Source organism: Mugil cephalus, chromosome 9, assembly GCF_022458985.1.
Source record: "Mugil cephalus isolate CIBA_MC_2020 chromosome 9, CIBA_Mcephalus_1.1, whole genome shotgun sequence".
In the NCBI taxonomy this organism is placed as follows: domain Eukaryota; kingdom Metazoa; phylum Chordata; class Actinopteri; order Mugiliformes; family Mugilidae; genus Mugil; species Mugil cephalus.
In genome coordinates, this window is record NC_061778.1 from 6,815,590 (window position 1) to 6,837,316 (window position 21,727).

The following is a 21,727-nucleotide window of genomic DNA, read 5'->3' on the forward strand; positions in this document are numbered from 1 at the left end:
TTTGGCCCCTTAGTACAAACTGAGCATGGTTTAAATGCCACAGTCTACCTGAGCATTGTTGCTGACCATGTCCATCCCTTTATGACCACAGTGAACCATCTTCTGACGGTTACTTCCAGCAGGATAATGCACCATGTCACAAAGCTCATATCATCTCAAACTGGTTTCTGGGACATGACAATGTGTTCACTGTACTCCAATGGCCTCCACAGTCACCAGATCTCAATCCAACAGAGCACCTTTGGGATGTGGTGGAAAGGGGGGATTCTCATCATAGATGTGCAGCCGACAAATCTGCAGCAACTGCGTGATGCTATCATGTCAATATGGACCAAAATGTCAGAGGAATGTCTCCTAGCAAGGTGTACCTAATAAAGTGGCTGGTGAGTGTAAATCCTCTGAGAATATATGACGGGTTGCTCCCTGCACCAATAAGGCATATGTTCTGGTTTCTTTCCCAAGCAACCAAACCTTGGAACTCTCCATATATCATATTCTAGGACAATTTTCTTTAGAGCCCCAATTTCCATTGCAACAAAGTTCATGAATTTCTCCGTGTGCAGGCTATGACCAGACACAGCTGAAAGATGTTACGCAACATCTTAAATAGGAGCAATCACTTTAGAAAGCTCCATTGAGAAATATCGTATGACCTGGCAACCCTTCATTTACTATGTGGAGGCCAGCCAATACACTCCCTCTTAATCCTTTTTTTGCTACAAAAACTCCTTGCTTATATCTAACGTCAACAACCTAATGTCAGCCACCATTTAAAGCAGCTTTGTGCCTTGATTTAATAGTAATACTGGATATTGTATGTGTCTACATGAAAAGCCTGCATTGCTCTTTGCAACGTTGTATACAGAACTGACTGCTCGTAAAACTATTTAGTGGTTTTCCTTTCTTTCTTTTCCATCATAGTGCATGGTAACTGTTATTTTAGGCAGGAAAGGATGAGTTGTTGCCACCAGGGACTCGTGGATTATTTACTAAACCATTTTATAGACCAAAACAATGACAGGATTAATTCTGGTTGAAAGAATATTAATTGGACATTAACCTGGGATGGAAAAACAAACACCAATTTGACGCAAGGGATTAAATCTGCTAATGGATTTTTATGCTTTAGAAATAAATGGAAACTAAAGGATTTCTTGAAAAGGAAGCACATCAAAACAATTACCTTTTTTTGTAAAGTGGAAATAATTTGTCATAGAACATTAAGGCGTGCGATGAACACCCAAGCCTAACAGAATAAAAATATATATATATGTATATGCTAATGAATAAATACGACCTCTATCTCCTACATATAGCCGTACAGTCTTTCTGTCAGATATATTTTAGAGGCTTTCATTTAGAAAGAGACTCCCTTCATCTCTCCCCGTTTGAAATTCCCGTTAACAGGGCTGAAGTCAGTAATTGATTTCAGCTCTCTAATCTCCTTTCTCTATTATGAGGAGATTTCTCCTCTGCACCTGGGGCCAAGACGCTTGTCTTTTTTCTTATGTGCCCGTGAGGACGCTAGCTACTCCCCGGGGGTGGGGGGGCTCCACTAATCCCCATCCACCAGACTCTTCCTACACACACACACACACACACACACACACACAGGCACACTCATGAAAGATCCTCAGAGCCGACAGTAAGCCAGACAATGCCTTGAGCAGCCTGCCAGCCATGTAAAACAGACAGATGGAGAGGTACAACCAGACACAAAAGTACCTCATCAGAGGCCGTCACAATACAGTGACACGAAAAGTGTTATTTTCATGCAAGGTAAACATTTTTTTTTTCTTAAAAAAGCAGCAAAATGTAAACACTAAATCTTGCACATGGTGTAAAATACAAGCTAAACTACTGTATATGCACGTCCCTCGGAGTCCACGCTGGCACTTTAAACTGGAGCGTGTGGGAGTGAAGACAGTAAATCCCTCTGGCTCTGAGTCTGACATGATTTCAGTGTGACACCATAAACATAACCTGTGGTTGTGATGGCTGCGAAGGAGGAGAGAGGAGGACTGAATGCAAGAGAGAGTGAATGCAAGGAAAAACAAGAAGCAGCTATTTGTCATGCGATGAAAGCTGGAAAACTCTAAATGCGAAAGGAGCTTTGATCATCTGATGAATCGAGGTTGGGAGTGGGGGGAGGGAAAATGTGAAAAATGAAAGAAGCCTGTGAAAGATCAATTCATCCCGGCTGTCCTCTCAGTAGGAAATCATGCTAAAATATTGTTGTTGGCTGCAGCGTAAAATTGGATGAGATAGATCAAAACTGTAAGGCAGCACTAAGTCATCTACAAAATTAATGTACAAACTGTGTGCATCTGTTTCACTGGATGAAAAAAGAAGAGATAAATGTAGATTCCAGCCAGACATAACAACATTACGACATCTTCTACAAACAAAAAATCCTGCCTGCGCCCAAACGGTTGGGATCTGTTTGTGCTATATATACATTTTCTAATGATGTTGTTTTGAAGAGAACAACAGTCAAGCGCTTAAGGTGTTGGGAATAAAAAGGGAAAGGAACGTAAAAAGAATGTGAAATTAATCCTGAAGTGTTATGTATATTTAATGATGCAATGCAAGTCCCAAACCTCCAGAAAGCTGAAAGTAGTGACGCAAGGAGCCGAATGTTAGCAGACCTGAGATAAGCTCAGATTCTCAGACGTTTTTTCATGCTCCATAATTTAGTGATTTTAAAAGTTCACAGAGCCTGGTGATGGCAAACTTATGCCAATTTTAAGAGAAAGTTCATTTTTTGGGGGAAAGGGGCTAAGGCATAGGCATAGCACTAGGCTGGGTTTAATATAGAACACATATAGTAGGTAGGGTTTGTCAGTCTGGGGGTCCTGGGCCTCAAAAAATTTGAAGACCCCTGGGCTAAGGGAAAGGTATTCATGAACAGGCTCAGCAACTTCTCAATCAATAGTGACTTTAAACTATATTTAGAATACTATTATAAACTTAATCTCTTATACACTGATCAGCCACAACATTAAAATCAGGAGAAGAAAACGAAATGTCTGTGGGGATGAATGACTTCCTGAAGAGCTCCGTCCTGCAGCTCGGTGACAGGAGCCGTCGTCTGCAGTTGCTTTCCTGCACAGCCAGGATGGGGTGAAGGGGGAGACTGTCACATTTCAGGGTGCTCTGCACCTTCCTCACGTAGCACCTTTCAGTGACAGTCCCCTCAGAGTCCAGACTCCTCCCCAGAAATGAACCAGCCCTGTGGATGAGTTTGTCCAGGCGATTCCTATTCTTGTCTGTCAAGCTGCCACCCCCAACAAACGACAGCATACAGCACGGACTCATTTCGCATTTCACTACACACATTTTGGGTTTTGGAGGAAAAGGGAGACCTACACAATATTAGGAATGTGGTCATAATGTTATGCCTGATCAGAGCATCAGTGTATGCTCTCTTCCAGGTCCCCAGACAAAAACAGAAATTTTAAATTTCAGAACAGAGATATTGTCTCAGACTTGGATGTTTTGTACAGGCGCAGTATTTTCTTCAAATCAGTAGGTGGCGACAAACAGCCATGACTCGGACTGTGGTGTTTCCACTCCATGACGGGAGGTGGCAACAGCAGAGAGGAGGGGCACTCACCAGCCAACATCCGTCTCAGGACATTTGTTGTCGTCGTGGCTCGTGTCATAACATCAAGCTGCATGAAAGTCAACACAGCCATGCTTTGTTTAAGTAACTGTCCCCGAGGATTAGTCATTAGAGACATGTCGTGCACAAAGCGAATATTCTCTAAGAGATCTCGCGTTAAAGTCGTACCGCTGTTCGGTGCAGCTTTCACCTCCTGCAGATGTTTGCATGCAGAACTAGTAAGAAGTTTATTAAAAGGAAGCGGACTTGTGTATTTTAATTGCACACAGTGAATGCACTGATGACCTCTTGTCTCCTCGCAGGTGAGACATGAGTCCAAGGGCCTACCAGTCGTCCATCACAGCAGGTACGTGTGTGACCTGCCACCTAACCACAGGTTCCCCATGGGCAAGTTTCCACGGGTTTTGCACTTTTTACTCAAAGATCAAGTCATCACAGAGGCGCAGGTGAGCAAGTTATTCACATCTTTAATGAAGAAAATGTCGTTTTTATTGATTAATCACTATTATTTCTGAAATCTAACTATAATCGACTTTTTTGGGCGAAATGTATTCATAGAAATTCAGATTTTCTCTGTTTATGTGTCATCTTAATTCATATTTCTAGGCAAAATAATAGAATGTATATGTTTTTGGTTGATATTCTGCAATTTCAATTAATTCATTGCAAAAACACAGCATCAGTCTGTGTTTTTGCAATGAATAAAATCAAATCAATCAGAGTAAAAGCACATTTTTTCTACGATTTTCTGTCTTTCCTCACAGTAGGTGTGGGTCCCTGAAATAGCTTCTAAAGAATTACTGAGCCGTGTGCACACGGAGGATTACCTGAGCAACTTCATAAATGGGAAAATAAATGAGCAAGAACAGAGGAGGACCGGGTTCCCCTGGAGTGAAGGCATAGTGAGGCGCTGTCGATATGAAACGGGTGAGAAGACGGCGACGACACGCTGCACGGGCGGCCTGGCCTGGAGACAGCACTTCGCAGCTGTTCACGTTCTCTTTTGTTGACAGGTGGGACTGTTCTGGCTGCTGAAGTAGCTCTGCAGCGAGGCCTGGCGTGCAGCACTGCAGGAGGGACCCATCATGCTTTTCCCAGCTACGGTTCAGGGTTTTGTCTCCTTAACGACTTGGCAGTTGCAGCCAAATACCTGGTGGGCGACTCGGCGACCAAAAGGAAGGTCCTGATTGTGGATCTAGATGTGCATCAGGTGACGTTATGGGCTCGGGCCACGCACGTCTTTGTTGCTAAGATTAACATATTACTAAAACCTGTGTGTTTTCCATCCAACAGGGCGATGGCACAGCCCTCATTTTTAAAGAGGAGCCATCAGTGTTTACATTTTCGGTGCATTGTGGGAAAAACTTCCCCCTCCGTAAACAACAGAGTGATCTGGATGTCAGCGTGGACGATGGGATGGAAGACAAGGAGTACCTGTCCACAGGCATGTTCATACAGATAGAGAATAGTTCAGTGTTAAGACTTTCAGTCGAATCATAGAATCTCAATGTGAACTCATGACTTTAAATCAGTTAATGTTTTCTTCTTCAAGAGTAATTTGCTAACATATCTGATGGTGGTCTCAACAGTGGAGACCCACCTTCCCTGGCTGCTGGAGACCTTTCGTCCAGACCTGGTTCTGTACGACGCCGGTGTCGATCCTCACTGGGAAGACGAACTTGGGAGGCTCCGTCTGACTGACCAAGGTGAGCGATTCACTTCAAGGCTCGATTGTTTCCACTGGCAGGCATTTTTGAATGACTGTATGCATCTCATAGGGCTGTATCAGAGAGATCTGTACGTGATGAAGACCGTGGTGAGCAGAGGCGTCCCTGTCGCCACCGTTATCGGCGGAGGATACTCAAGAGATATCGACAAACTGGCCCTGAGACACTCCATCGTCCACAGAGCAGCTGCTCAGGTAAGTGACACACATTTCACTATATTAACACTATATTCAATTAAGATATAATTACTTAAACAAGTGTATGTATGACTTTCATGTTGTTTTCAGGTTTGGAGAGAGTGTGGAATGTGAAACCTTCAACTCTCGACTCAAGAGAATCTCCAGTGTGTAGAGTGGGAGCCAGGACGCTTCTTGAAACCTGAGCTTCAACATCTAGGAACGTCTCCACAGACACCACAAATGTGAAGAGTTCAATAGGTTCAAATGCCTTTTTGTTACATCATTTAGTAGCAGTTACTTACTTCTTTAAAAACTCCTGAAGATCTCCACTGAAATGTCTCCAATTATGCCTATGAGAGTAATAAAAAACACTTTAAACTTTAAGAAAGGAAACTGGATTGGTAGAATTTCTTGAAGATGTTTTTTGCCACTCATCCCAGTAGATTCTTCAATTCTAAGGAACTGGTGAGAATTGGAGGTTTAAATAGAAACATTTACAGGTGTAGCCCCCTCAACAACAGGGAAGTGTATAGACAAGTTTCTGATGGATACATACTCAGATGTTCCTATTTAAATCTCAACTTCCTACTAGTCCCTTAGAACTGAGGTTACTCAGATAAGTGACAAACCATCTTCTAAAAAAAAAACTACTGGCCCAGTTGCCTTTCTTGAATTTGCACGTTGGCTAATGCATCTTTTAAGACATACGTCTTCAACAGCGGGTCCACGGAGGTACTGCAGGGGGGTCGCATCTTTCAATCATCTTTGGTTGATTAGACATTTTTTATATGTTTTTTCCACAACAAATTGAAATTATGTTAAATACACATCAACATGGATCCAACATGTTTTAGTGAAGGGATAAGGGATAGCTTAATATTTAATGCAAAATGATAATAATAATGTATATTTAGAAATAACACTAGTCTAAGCTTAATATTAGGGATGTCCGACATGGACTTTTTGCCGATAGCCGATATTGTCCAAATTCTTAATTTCCGATTCCTATATCAACGGATATGGTATACCGATATATGCAGGCGTTTTTTTTCGCCCAGACTAAGTGTGAGTGAGCAAGCAACCTGTTAGCCACACTAGCTACACTCTGTTTAAGCAATATTACCCGAGAGGGTGTGCTTTAGCTTCATTTGAAATGTCACCGAAGTGCTCAAATTAGGTTTAAGCACACCCTCGAGGGTAATATTTAGATTATACAACAATTACCAACAAAAGAAAGCGTGTAATTAAATATATATTCATATTGATGGACATTTTGCTCTCAATTTTGCGAGTGTGCTTCCCGTTTCCATGGAAATAAATGGGGCCTGGCTAATACCTGGAAAACAACCAATCACAGCAGTAGACTCTGTGTGTAATGGAACAGTTTACTACTCCAGCAAGTACCCCGAGCCTTAGTAACGACCTAGCAACGGAGAAACTTTCTAGTACCGCCCAAACTGAATAAATAGCGCACACATAAAGACTAAACTGCTTTATTAGTTTAGTCTTGTAGTGACTAACATGTCTGCTGAAAAATATATTTTTCCATAGACAGACTGACCACCTAATTTCAAATTTATTTTGAAGCCTGCGCCGTATCAGGGACTCACCAGAACAGCTGACGATCCAAACATTTCCAGTAACCCCACAGAGTTGTAAAGTCCAAAAGTCAAAATGTATTGAACAAAGATCGATGGAATAATTTCCAACATGAACATCATGTTTTTATCTAATGGATTATTCCCCTTCAGTCCATATTAGTCCACGTTTAGCCTGTAAAAAATGTTTTCTCTGCTCTCACTGAGCTACTTGGTCTCCGACGTGCTGCACACAAATGAGTTACACCTGTATTAACGAGGCGGTCCAACAGATTCGTAACACTATTAAATATTTATTAAAGAAAGCTGAAATTGTAAATTCGGATGTATTGCTTTATTTAAGTTGACTTCCAGTGGACTTATTCGTATTTGTTTACATGTTACAGATTTTCAGGACGTGACAACGTGGAGGTGGCGGAGTGATATTTTTTAGTGATGAGTCAGCCGTGCTGTAATGGTGATTTCAGCACGTTCTAAATGTCTCATTGACCAATCAGATTGCTTGGTTGGAACTACTTGTCGTGTAATGTTGTTTTGGCTCCAGGTGAGGTTTGATAAGGTCATCAATCGCGCGCCGGTAAATGTCTCAGGACCCCACAAGCAGCAGGAGCGCGCAGCAGCACAACCCGGGCATTATGTTATCTATTTTCATTATCGGTGGTAAAACCGATAACGATATAAAAAGATATTACAAAAATAGGCTAATGTCGGCCGATATTATCGGTTGGACGATATTATCGGACATCCCTGGTTAATATAGAACAAATATAGTAGGTAGGGGGGTCCCTACTTAATCTCTCCATCAGTTTGAGGCTCCTTGGCCTGAAAAATGTTGAAGCCCCCTGATTTAAGAAGACATTTAGCTTGCAGTTTACCCCTTCCAGATACCGTATTGTTCTCCTAAGTAGTAAATGTAAATATAAGCTGGTAAAAATAATACCAAACTGTACACATCGTGGTCTTGTCTGGACGTTGATTTACCAGCTAATAAACAGTAAAGACAGCACAACACCACTCATGAACAAAAAAACGTTTAATAAGGAAAAAAAAAAACTAATTCCAAGTATTTACATCAGTTCACATAAGACATCAAGGTACCAGCGTCACTTCAGAACAAACACAGTTGGTCCACACATACTGTACTGATAAGAATATGCACCGCTGTCGGCACAAGCGTCAACAGATGACCAGTATGTTTCAAGTTTCACCTATTTTATATGTCATTCACTGACATCAAGCAGCGACGTGTTCATGGTACAGTGCAATGTTCATTGTTCACAGTATATGAGGCAGTTGATCGGCTGAAACACACTGACTGGTGGCATGATCAGCTCGTTACACAATATCGCATCTATTTCAAATAACAACATCAAGCACGTGCACGCGCACACACACAGCGGCGACGTGATCTTTGAAAAACAAGAGAATGGCACAAACGTGTTGGAAGATATTCTGCACGACTTTGAGTTCTACCTAATGACAGATTACGAATGACAGGCAGATGCGAAGAAAGCGAGAATCCTCCATCAAAATCAGTGCATCGAAACGAAACACAGAAGATGGAAGAGTATACTGTCGGCTCACTAGTTCCTCTCTGGCTAACATTTAAAGCCTAAATAAAAAAATTTAAAAAACAGTGCATTTCAGAATGTCTTCCTTGCAGAAATATACGTGTTAAAATCAGCAGCACTGGTGCTGGCTGTGGTTTTACAATAAAAACAAACATACGCTAAAAGAGGACACATGAAGATACTGCTTGTTGGCTTCAAATAGAATAAATACTTTATAATTGTACCACAACTTCCATCCTCTGTGCTGAAAATATTACAGTAATGCCTTTTTAAAATATTGCTGTCTGACACAAAGACTGTCCCACAGCTACTAAGATTTAAATAAATAAATAAAACTTTCTAAACAGTTGAGTAGGGAGCTGTAATAGCAGTGGGGTAATTTAACTGTAACCTCATCAAATGTGTGAGTCAGTGCTAAAACTTGAGGCAGCAGCGACGCAAAGTAAACTGAAGTTAAAATCAAATCTTCCATAACTGAACTTTCTCTGCCACCACACACCAGTTGGCGTGATCAAAGTAAGTCTGTGTGACGTGAAGCTCTTCCACGTGATGCTCTATCAGCTCCGCCAGCTCCCCCTCCCTGAAGACGTGATAGTACCTCAGACAGGAGCCTTCCGCCTGCCCTTCGCTCCCCTGAGGACTCTGTGTGCTTTCCCGCTGCTCTTCCCCCTGCCGCCCTCCTCCACTTTCCTCTCCATGCTGCTTCAGGTGCTCCCCCTGCAAGGAGACCAGATCCGGCAGAGCCACAGAGCCACACTCCTGGGCTAAAGATAACGAGACGCCGCGTTTCTCCGTGCCGTTGTTGTTGTCGTGTCCCCCAGGGTCGTCGTGTCCTTTGCTCAGGTCGGCGACGCAGTCGAACACGTCCTCTTCCGATCCGATCACGGACGGCGGGGAAAAGAAGCTCGAGACCTGCTTGATGAGGCCTCGTCCTCTTCCGCGCTGGCTGCTCTTGCTCTCTCCGCTTTCAGCAGTGGGTGAAGATAAAGTGCTCAAGTCTCTGGAGGACGACCGGGAGATGGATAAGCTTCCAAAGTCGAACACAGAGTCAAGGGACCTGGAGAAGAACCACAGTCTCTGCGTCCTCTGCTGCGGGATGTTGTGAGTCAGATCCTCTTCGTCCGCCACGGAGGATGTGCTTCTAACCTTCCTGTGCTTTTCGGCGTTGTCTATGGCTTCGCTCACGCTCTGTGCTGTGGCTCTCCTTCTGGGTTTGACGTGCTCTCTGCCGAAGTCGGGGGGCAAATGAGGATTGGGGTTCCAGGGAACGAAGATGTCCTGTTTCTCGAATTTACGACGCTTCTGCTCCATGGCCCAGACGTAGATCATGATGCGTCCGCCCACTCGCAAGGTGCGAGCCATCTCCTTTATTGCTCGAATACGCCGCTCTTTGGTGGACAAATGATGAATGACTGTAAAAAAAAAAACAATAATGTTTCAGAATCACGTAGGATGGTGCAGCGCCATTTATTACACTAAGAGCTTGTGTCACATTATCAGTGAACAAACCATAACATGTACACTGTGTGTGTGCCACGCAAGATAAATGAACAGTGTGGGTGTCTGCTGTCGTCTTTCCGCCTAATTGGATTCTTTTGACTCTTTTGATGCATAAATTATTTCACGGTGTTCGCCAGGCAACACAAATTCATGGTAAAGTGATGTTCATCATTGTATGAATTTGCTCAGTTTGAAGAGAGTGTCAGCTATAGGCCTGGGGGGCTATACCGGTTCATACCGAATACTGGTACACGCATGGGGCTTGGTGAGGAGTGGTGAAGATGGAAAAGTCAGAAAAATTAAGCGGCAGAAGAAGGAGACCATGAAGACACCGAAGAACTTGGTGCCGTGTCGTTGTTTGTTTGTTTCTTAGGGTGACCAGACGTTCCTGATTTCTGGGGACAGTCCGCACGTTGGGTGACGTGTCCTCCGGCTAAAGCTGTCCTCAAAAATGACGCTGATTTTAGCATTTTATGAATGAGAAACAAAAATGTTGCACGCAGACTATAACAACAGTTGTTATGGTAGTGGGTCATACTGCTATTGACATTACAGACATAACAGTTTAAATATGAAGAAATATGTAAAAATAAATCAAACCATAATTGATACTCGTTTTTCATCTCATCTTGGTAACATTTAATTCTTTTTTCTTTCTTATTTTTAATCTCCAAGCTGGATTTTGTTTCAGAGCACATTGTGAACATGTAATTATATGTTGCATGAAAAAGATACTGTGATACCGTCAGAAAAATACTGATACTATAAATCTTTGGTCTATACCGCCCAGCCAGCTACTGTTGGAGCTTGTGCATTTGAAAGTGACTTTAGTGATGGTAGTGTGTCCATCACCTGCAATAGAGAGCACAGCGTCGAAGCAGCCGTCTCTGTAAGGCAGATGCAGCCCGTCACACATCTGGACCTCGTGTCCTTGGCTCCAAGCATAGTCCACCAGGGGGCGACAAACATCGCACCCCAGCTTGAACACGTCCTTGTTGATGTGGAGGTACTTGCCATTGCCACAGCCTGCCAAGGACAAGGCGGTCAGATACGACGTCACGGCCTAAAATGTCAGTGATGCATATTATGCTACACATTCAAGCGATTATCAAGATTAACGCGACACCCACCGACGTCGGCGATGATGCTCCCGGGCTGCAGGTCCAGCAGGAACTGCCGTACCTTCGGCCAGGCTTTATAGCGGCTGTCGTTGAAATATGGAGCAATCTTGTCGTAGACGCTGTGCACGTGGTCTCGCTCGAGCTGACTGGCAGCCTCCTCCATCATGCTCGTCCAGGCTGCCTCATGCCTCACAGCTTCATGTCTGCAGGGAGGAGAATAATCTCTGCTTATTTTCACATTACAGATCCATCAAATGGTTACTCAATTTCCTTTGAGAGATAATATATATATAAAAAACCCTGAATGGGAACAACTCAGTGGTGTTCTTCTCTACATGCTTGTTAAGATCTAACAAGGTCAGCTGGAGGCCTCAATCAGCAGACACTCTCAAACGTCCGTCAGGCAGCAGCAAAGGTAATTTAATGCCAAACCCTTTTTTTTTCTTTGTACTTTAAACACCAGCTGCAAGACTGCTCACATCCACCGTGGGCTCCTCCAGGAGGACACGCCGAGGTTAAGCACTATGAATACAAGTCATCAGGACTAATTTGTCATCATTCATCTGTAACTGTAAACAAAAAAAAAATGACTATAAATGAACTATGGAGTCGGGAGTGCTCAGCGGCTTCATCTCCACAGCAGCTGCGTCGTATAGTTTTTCCTGCAACTCAAAAGCATAATAAAGAAGGTCGACACATGAATCATTTTTGTCGGCAACATGGTGCCAAAGGAAAAACATCCGTCATGTCTTAATAACATCTTTCCTTGGCTATTTTACACTCCGTAAGGAGGCACTAGGCTGCCGCTGGGCTTTATGCGTTGTTACATTTCTTTCTCTCAGTATCACAACCAAACATGAGATTTCAGCATTAGCTCTTTTTCCACGACTCACTCTCACCTGAGATGACCCCCACTGATTCTGGGAAAGGCTTTAAATTTACCAGAAAATGGATGGCTGGTCTGTGTTTACACTTTTCTGTCTGGTTACACTGTTTCTGAATGTTACTGACGGAGTTACAGCTATAGAAAAGTATTTCTACAGCCCTTTCATCTGCATATGTACTAGTCTATACAACACATAGTACTTCCACAGTGCTGTATTAAACATTTGGTCTTAGTGACTTAGCACGTACAATGAGGACACATCTTAGAGAACTTAGCACAGTTTTTCTCTGGAGGTTGTATTTAAAGACTGATTTCAATTCAGTTTTACTTATACATCAATCAGCCTCAACATTATAGGACAGGAGATATTAATATCATTGACCATCTTGTGACAATTCAATGTTCTGCTGGGAAACTGTTGTACCACCCACCTAGTTCACACCAGGCACCCCCACCCCATAGCAATGACACTCCTTACAGCCTGACACAGGTTCAGGAACAACTCAAAAAACATTAAAAACAGCACAAGGTCTTGACCTGGCCTCCAAATTCATTGGTTCCCAAACTGATCAAGGATCTGTGGGATGATCCACAGAGGTCCCTCTCCTCAACCACAGGACCCAAAGGCCCCCCACTAACAACCCTCAGAAGGCCCATGTCCATCCTCTGATGAGTCATAACTGATTTGGAGGCACAAGGGAGACCTTGTCGTAAAGTTATGTCTGATCGGTGTATAACATCAGTGACAATCAAAACTGTCTCAAGAGGCTTTACCGAACCCAGACCCTGAAACTCAGACCTCAGGCTCAGTCACTGAGACAACGCTGTTAAGGAAAAACTCCTTTAATCAGGAAGAAACCTCAACCTGAACCCAGCTCATATGCTTCAGCTTAAGGTCGTCCAGGTAGAGAGAGAGGAGAATCATTACATGCACAAAGCAAACAACGATTCCGCCGTCCCCAAACATACATCATTTAAACATTAAGTTCAGAGATGCGCTTAGTATTTTAGACACAACTGTACAGTTCAGGGATTATATAATTGTGATGTTTGTATTTTTCACCGCTCCCTCTGCAGTCATCCCAGTTTATTAGGATGCAGTCCACAGCTCCTCCTGCAGTGCTGCTGCAGCTCCGTTCAAGTACGATATGAGTGTATAGTTAGGATCACACTGATGTTGTTGTAGGCAAAATGTTTAGATATGCAGTTTGAAATGATTATTATCTTGTGGTTTATCAAAGGCAAAGCAAACACAAACACACACACACAACGCCGTCTCCATCACAAGGGGATGTTTAAGAGCTCGTACAAACTGCATTTGTTTGCAAAGCAGAAGAAATTAATCACACTATTGGAAACTTAATTGGACTTTTAAGAGCTGCATTTATCAAAAAAAAAAAAAAAAAAACTTCTACAGGATAAATTAATCAACTGCTCTCTGGCAGCATGGCATCCGTTGTTTAGCCAGAAAAGAAATTAGATCAAACTGAGAGAAAGTTTATTTAATCTCATCTGCTTGTATATTCTGATCTTAAACCACAAACGTCCAACTTAACTTCTGAAGAACTCAACCGATTAAGAAATGAAATGTTTCAATTTGATAACAGCAAATAATGTCTTTTTTTCAGCAAAGGCCAGGAATAGGTTTATTAACTGTGATATTAAACAAGGCACCATTATTAAATGAGTTTATTTTCAGTGCACAATATTAGAGAGATTGGTGAAAAAGGATTTCAGCGTTAACCCAGGCATTATACACTGATCAGGTATAACATTACGACCATCTTCCTAATATTGTCTAGGCCTCTGTGGATCATTCCACAGATCCTTCATCAGTTTGGGATCTAATGAATTTGGAGGCCAGGTCAACACCTTGTGCTGTTTTTCATGTTTGTTTTTTGAGTTGTTCCTAAATGGGGTGGGGGGGCCTGGTCTGGTTTAGGTGGTTTGTACACGTCCAAGTAACATCCACACAACTGTCTGGTTGTATCGTCACCAGATGGTCACTGTTGGTCACTTTTCCTGTCAGCGGTCATAATGTTATGCCTCGATCGGCGTGTGCTTCTGCCATCATGAGGCAAAATCAATGAGCACGTGCAAATTAAACACGACTTATATATCCCAGCAGCAATGTGAGGAAGGTTCCCACGTATATCTCAAGTCTCCAAAGATCTAATTACAATCCACTTCATGTTGAACGCTGCATTTTAAAGTCAACTAACATCCACATCTAGTCTGTTCTAAGTTTATCTGGGAAGACATTCCCAGGGCAGCGCGTAACCTAATGGCCCACATAATGTGTCCGTGCACTTTGCAGATGAGGTTAAGTGGGCAGAAGGCTATCGTCCACCTTTCTTTAAAAAGACATTAAACCGATACGTCCTTGACTGTAACGTGGCCCTGCAGCCCACTGTGCGCCGGGAAGATTTATCACAGGATATTAGCAACACGGGCTGACCTGTGCTACGCCAAATGCAAATGCATCCCCTCACAATGAGCCGAACCGTATCCCCCACAGCGCATTAACAGGCTCCTCTGTTTGTGCATCCTTCAAGTGAGACCTATTTCTGGACTATCATCTGCATCATACCGGGCAAGTGGAAGTAAAGCATCCCTTATGTAACACTGTAATCTGGCCTGGTTCTGTTATTGTCTGTGCCGAGTTTCCCCGCCACCCTCTGCCTGCTAAACTGTGGTAGTCCTCAGCTGACATTATGCAACCAGCAGCTGGGGAGGCTCAGAGCGAGCACTGCCTCTGACTGACAATGGGAACTAAAATTAAATCAGGGGACGGAGGCAACGTCTGGCACACGGACCTGGCTATATCTGAGGGGTAGGGCATCCAGTGGGTAAAGGTGAAACCGGTCATAGATTTATTTTTAGTGGGGCATGAAGCTCCCATAAGAAAATAGCATTTAGTTCAGTAAAGAGATATATTTGATCCTTTGCTAAATCAGCAGCTGAAAACAATTTTCCTTTATTATGCTGCACATATGTGACTTTAAACAAACCCTGTTGAAAGCTCAGACCTGTCTGATGTGATTGTGGAGCCACAGCGGGGGGAGGAAAAAAAAAAGGATTTATCCATCAAATCAGCCAGCAGTTAATGAGTCAACATGTGGTGAGAGGTCTAGAGGTTTTTCCCAGCTACACTCCTCTCACTGTTAATGAAAATGTGCAGTAAATAATTACGTTAACAGGTAATAGATGCAGAGCCAAGAGCAAAAAAGCGCAAATTAATCTCAGAAGTACAATCACCTCAGCTTTTAATTACAAATCATTTCGTTACCACGTGTATTTTAATTATAGGGAGCCAGATTGTGCTGCGTGTGGACTTTAAGTTCCATCAAAGTTTCTTAAATGTATTCTAGCAGGTACACATAAAGACAAAGGGTGATAATTCTAAATATATTTAATGAGCTAAAACCCAATTCATGCAAATGCAATGACTGCTATTATTTTGTCGATATTATCTGCACGTATTCCCCCCCAATATTTTCCACGCTTATGCACAAAATACAAGACTTACCGTAAACGTGTAACCCAGCACCGAGCAGTTGTCCGCCTCGACTCTACCCGCAGGTCGCCGGAGGTAAACTTCCCTCTCGGGTCTAAATGGGAGACCTGTCATCGGGGCCGGAGGAAGCGGCTCGACGCGGCGCCACCACCGACGAAGATATCGGGGACATGGAAGGAGAGAGCGGCTCCGTGACTGCGATGACCGCCGGGAGCGAACTGACCGCAGGACGGCATCAAATCCACGGCAGGTTGAGCTCCACACCTGCAAGGTAGAACGAGGGAGGGCAAGACTTCCGGCGCGGCCTTTCAAAATAAAAGCATCTCTGAATGCGATGAAGAGAAGGTGGGACAAATAGAAATATTCCCAAATTGCGTCACAAACATAGATATATATGTTATAGTTATACAATGTTATATGTCATATATAAATACTCTTCCTTTTGAACATAAAAATGTGTTAAGTTTTGTCGTATGATTTTTGTCGTTTGCTTTTTTCTTTTATTTTGTGTTCAAATAGGCTTTCATTCATTCATTCACTAATTTATTCATTCATTCATATATAAAAAATTGATTCTAAAACAAACAAAAAAAAGTATGGATTCGTTTTTTTCCCCCAATGTTTTATTTATTGAGTTTCTGTTTAACAAGGACACAAATACAACTGCGACAATAACCCCGTACTCAAAGGGGAACAAAAGACAAAAATGAAACAAAGCTAATGGTAATAACAATGATGGATGTAGCAAACGCATTAACATGAGTAAGTTGGATAACAGAGTATTCAGTACCAGCCGCGAAATAAGTGTCCACACTGTCAGCTTAACTGAGTGACACCTGACTACCTGTCTAGTACACTATATATGTAGACATTGCTTGTGTACAGGTTTGCATTCACAGAGTTACATGAACAGTTACTCAGGTCAGTGCTGACAGATATAACGGTGGGTTTATCTTTAATACAATGTTTGATTAAATATATCAAATACATCAAATTAGGTGTAATTTCTGGTTTCACACTAGTTTCACTAGATGAATTTAAAGACCTTTAAACTTAAAGTCATGAACATTGTAGTGCATGTCTCTGACCTATAGCCCTTTTTTTTCCCCAGGAGATATTTATGGTTTTCTCAGGCTTTACTGTTTTCTCGGGCTTTACTGTGACTACATTTAGAGGAGGTTCTGCTTTAGTGCCTGCTTGTCTAATTAATTTAAGACCTCATTATTACACCATTTCCCTAATGTGGAGTCAAAATGTTTATTGCTCTTGTCCACCCTTAATTTGGCGAATGGTATTTTAGTGTTTAAGAATGCTGAAACAAGGGCAGCTGGACCCGTTAGACGGTTTACCACTTCTCCAAGCAGCTTCTTCAGTTCTACTAGACTGGTGGGGAGGATTTCACTAGGAACATCAGTGGATGATATACATCTGAATGTCCCATGACCACGGGTCTTAGTCTATTTACCCACCAGCATATTAAATCTGAGCTAAATCTACTTTTAACCTTTGCGTTTAGATTTAGAGATAGACTTAGACAGACTTTAATGATCCACGAGGGAAATTACTTTGTCACAGTAGTTAGTAAACACTGTAAACACAAGGATAAAATAAGATGAGATTAAAATAAAATATATATATATACATTATCTAGTACAATAAACAGTGTAATCAAGAAAATTTACGGATGTAGCATTATGAACATATTTACAAAAGTAAAACAGTGTCCAAGGTGATGGTTGCTTGGCCAATTGCATAGCAACAGTGGCAGATCAAATTACATGTATTTAGTGTAATAAAAGGAACCCAGGTGAGGTAAGAGAAAGGTTGTGTTTTCAACTTTTCACTTATTAAACTAATTAAATGTATTATAGGAAGTGCTATCCACTCTAGTTATAGTTAGTTATGTCAAGTGTCATATTTATTTGTCATTTGGAAATGCATATATATTTTATTTTGAAGGAAGGCGTGATCCGACATCCGGTCTCATTGCGGTGGTCTTGATTCATCCGCTCGCTCGCTGGTGTGTAAAAAAGATGACACGCTGTGCGGTCACAGCAGATGGCTGTGATTGGCTGTAAGCGTCACGTGACAACCACAACAAACAACGTGAACTGTAACTGGAGGCTCGTGAGAGATTCATGCTTCATCCCCTTCAGGATTAATGGCTTCTAACTTAAACCCCGGTTTACAACAATAAACACATTGAATTACATTGACCCAGAGCCTGACAATAAGTTACAGGAAAAATACATTTTGGTAATGATAGCTATTAGACCTATTGGTTTTTAGCCACTTGTGTGAGTTATTTAATAGTTAAAAATGATTTTGAAGCCTTTGAAATCGTTAAAGAAAAAGGATGGTAAAGTTTCCGTTAGTGTTTTTCTCTTTATCCTGATTTTCCACTTAGCGTAGATATGAAATGGAGCAGCATTAAAAAAAGAAATCAAAAAGAAAGGCTTTGAGCTCTGCCCCATTATCCACACATTAGCCTGTCAGATCCAGTTTTTGTTGTCCTCCTCTACCCATGTGGGTGTCGGCTCTGATTGCGTCTGTCCTTTTCTGTCTCTAACACAGTTAATGGCACTAACGTATTTGTGCTTCATCCCTGCCAACGAGGGAGCACAAAGCCCTCATCAAGCTGTCTCATATCATCATCATCATTCAAAGCACACAAGCTCCTTCCTGCTGCAGGCGTCATCACATTAGAATCACAAGCACCTTTGTACCTGGGATGTACAAAGCGCGGACGCGTTTGCGTTGTCTGGCAAATGGACAAATGGGGGTGAGACAATGAAAACCCACGTGTCCTCGTGGATGAGGTTTCCGTTCCATGTCTGCAATAAATCCACTAAATTATACATTCACTTAGTAGCCGGGCTTCATCTTACATATTGTTTGTGTTTCAAGGACTCCTAGCAGCCCTCAGCTTGGATGGTTTTTATTCTTATACAGCTGCAAATGTTCCTTAGAGACGGAAATAATGTCACATATATCCCTGTGATCAGCACATGAGAGTTTTAATCTAACCTGAAATCCTCTGTATGTCCATCACACAAATTCTTTTTCAGAGGTCAAAGGTCAAATAGTTTTTTATTGTCATTTCCACCACGTGCAGCACATAGTTATTTAATTATTTGCCTTTATTTAACCAGGTTGATCCCATTGGGATAAAAAAAAAAAAAAGACCTCTTTTCCAAGGGAAGCCTGGCCAAGACAGCAGCCTAGGAAAGTTTGCGACAATTAAGACCAGAGAGCAACTCACACAACACAAATAAAACGCATGGAAGAATAAAAACAACAGGACTGGCTCAAATGTTTTTCAAAGATCCAAGGGTGATTAGTTCCTTTAACTTTAAAGTTTTCTGCAGGTAATCCCATGTAGCAGGTGCTACTAGAGGTCTACTAGAGGTTCCTCCGTCCTAGACCATGGTGCTACATGAAGACACAGGGCCATACGCAGACAATACAAGGGACTGAAGTGTGCACGCTTATGCAAATGACGCAAACAGTGCAAAAAGTACTAACAGTGCTGATTGCACAAGCACGCTCGCAGAAGGTCACAGACGGAAGGCTTGCCCCCGCGAATGAACTCTGCAAAGATTGGATTGTACAGATGCTCCCTTATTTTCATTACGGCCAGACCCGAAGCAGAAGTCAAGTTCCAGTGATAACACGTGCGTGCAGGTGGTCTAAAAAAAGATCGTGCTAAAGCAGAATGAGCTTGTTTATCTGAGGAAATGAGCTGTTTCCTGTGCCGTCGGAGTGTTCTCCTGCTCACGGACGGATTGGAGCTTTATCCAGGCTCGCTGGACTTCAAAGGTCAGCGCTTTTAATTTAAAGCTATCGCCCGCAGCTGCCGCCCTGTTCCCTGCTGAGAATATAATGTCGCTCTCGGTTTGTAGAGAAATGATTTTGCTCTGCGTCAAATATACTGAGACGAGCCCTGCATGTGGCACTGGAGAGTCTCTCTTCTATCCAGGCATCCCTCAAAACCTTGTTGATTTTATTGAATCATCCCTTGCGATTATGATTCATTCACGCAAATTGTTTACGTTCATTTCCTTTCTTTGAGAGAATCCGTGACGAATGACCTGGACCCAGTCAGACGGTCGTGCCTTGCAAGTCCTGGGAGACAGTGTTGAAAAAGAAATCACATGATGTTGTGTCTCAAGGGTCGCTTCTTTTGGCCAAGTTTGTTTCTGCCAGCATTAAAATGAGTCACTTGACAAGCCGACCTTAGCGGACCATTATTCGACCCTCCCTGTGTCTAATCAGTCAGCTGATAAAATATTTGATTGTGCTCCGGTGGCTGGCACCAGAATCTGCACCCTGTCCTGCAGCACGTCCAAATTAAAGCAACGATTTCATCCGTGCCAGGGTTCGCTATTCCTAACGTGGCACGAAGGCTCAAATTTCACTTTGAAACTGTTTTCACAGAACTGCGCAACGAGCATTTAAAAAGAGAGCCGGGGCGCTTGAGCTTTTATCAAGGTCGGAGCTGTGTTAATAAACCTCCAGAGGAAAGACAGGAAGCTGCAGACAACACAGCAGCGTGGCAGCCAGCCTAGGTGCGCCGCGATACACAAAATCATTTCCTGGTGCCACTCACGTTTTCATTTAATGAGTTACCTCAGTAACAAACAGTCTGATTAAGCAGGGACAGGTTCTGGACCAGTGAAGCATTTTCCAAACCAAATGGACGACTGCAAAGAAAAAACAATCGTCCAAGATGAAAGCACGGCTGAAATCTGTGCGACGTCTGAAAATAATGGAAACACCATAAATAAAAAATGAATTGCAATAAACTGGGTTGGGGAGCAGCAGTCAGGAACCCTGCAAAAATACTGCGCCCAGGGGGGCGAGGGGGGGGATTTCAGAATCCACACTGAGCTCAATTATAAAAAGAAAACCATTGTGAAGAAGAAGAACCCTCACTATCATGCACAGACAGCCTCTAAATGTGGATATTTGCTTCACCAAACCGGCGCTGCCGCCTGAGCTGTAACAGTGAGACGTTCCTGTTTTGTCTGCTCCCCTTTGTTGGCACTCTAATCATGCATTGCTCATCTTTCTCTTTCACCAGACCCAGCACAAACAGCGTCGCGTTTGTTGCATCCAATTGTCGGCGTGCTATTTTTAAACGCGCAGCAGTGTCACTCGAGGCCCTGCAGAAAATCATTGTCTTGTCCCGAATAAACCGTTTGCGTGTCTTCCCTCAGACACGGCACAATTAACAGGGCCGTTTCAGCCGCCGCAAACGGAGACGCGTTTAAGGAAAAACACTCCGGAGGAAGAGCAACAAAAATTCTGACTCTCGACACGCCACTGATTGGAAACAAACCATACAGTCAACAATGCTTCACCTCCTTGTGCCGCTTTAATGAACACCACGGGGAATAGAAAGGGAAAAAGTGATTTCCTGTGAGACACAGTAATGAATGTTATCAGACAATGGCCTCTCCACACTCGCTGTTACTCAGCTCAAGGTCAGAGTTTTTTTTACTATAACAAGGTCTCTATACAGTGTTTCCCCACTGTAATTTGCTGCAACCGCAGAGGTCAGTCTGCTTCGGCCAAATGTTTCAAGAGAAAATCACTGACAGCAACAAAATACTTCAATTACTTTCAAACTTGAGTCCATTCCTTACAGGATACTATTTTTCCATTGGTCAAGGATCCACTTGCAGGTTTTCCTGGTTGTAATCACTGCTTCTGTATCTACTAATTTCACTGTAAGTGGGATCTGTCCACCCATCAATTACTGTATGTTGAAGCCCTATAGAGGCTTATGAGGGAATAGACCTCGTATCAGATGTCATTATTGGAGGTCAGTCCATCACATGGCTAACACAGAAATACACAACCAAACACACTTAATATTTAACTGGCATGTCTTAGGACTGTGTGTGAATATGGAGCATCTGGAGAAAGGTTTAGATTTAAATTTTTATCATAATTGTTCCACTGGAAGCAAACAGAGAAACACTCAAAATGTTAAAGACT

General features: G+C 42.6%; 2 protein-coding genes across 2 annotated transcripts; one reads left to right on the forward strand and one right to left on the reverse strand.

Moving 5' to 3' along the window:
* The first annotated feature begins 3,618 nt into the window (after positions 1 to 3,618).
* hdac12 (histone deacetylase 12) lies at positions 3,619 to 7,744 on the forward strand. Its single transcript, XM_047594424.1, has 8 exons — positions 3,619 to 3,843; positions 3,928 to 4,071; positions 4,393 to 4,552; positions 4,639 to 4,835; positions 4,919 to 5,069; positions 5,215 to 5,331; positions 5,404 to 5,546; positions 5,640 to 7,744. The coding sequence occupies exons 1-8, from the start codon at positions 3,679 to 3,681 to the stop codon at positions 5,661 to 5,663; spliced, it is 1,101 nt and encodes a 366-aa protein (XP_047450380.1). The 5' UTR covers positions 3,619 to 3,678; the 3' UTR covers positions 5,664 to 7,744.
* Positions 7,745 to 8,144: 400 nt separating this feature from the next.
* Positions 8,145 to 15,884, reverse strand: trmt9b (tRNA methyltransferase 9B). The gene is made up of 4 exons (XM_047593247.1): positions 15,737 to 15,884; positions 11,331 to 11,524; positions 11,053 to 11,226; positions 8,145 to 10,112 (listed from the first exon to the last, which is right to left on the reverse strand). The coding sequence occupies exons 2-4, from the start codon at positions 11,485 to 11,487 to the stop codon at positions 9,160 to 9,162; spliced, it is 1,284 nt and encodes a 427-aa protein (XP_047449203.1). The 5' UTR covers positions 11,488 to 11,524; positions 15,737 to 15,884; the 3' UTR covers positions 8,145 to 9,159.
* Positions 15,885 to 21,727: the final 5,843 nt, after the last annotated feature.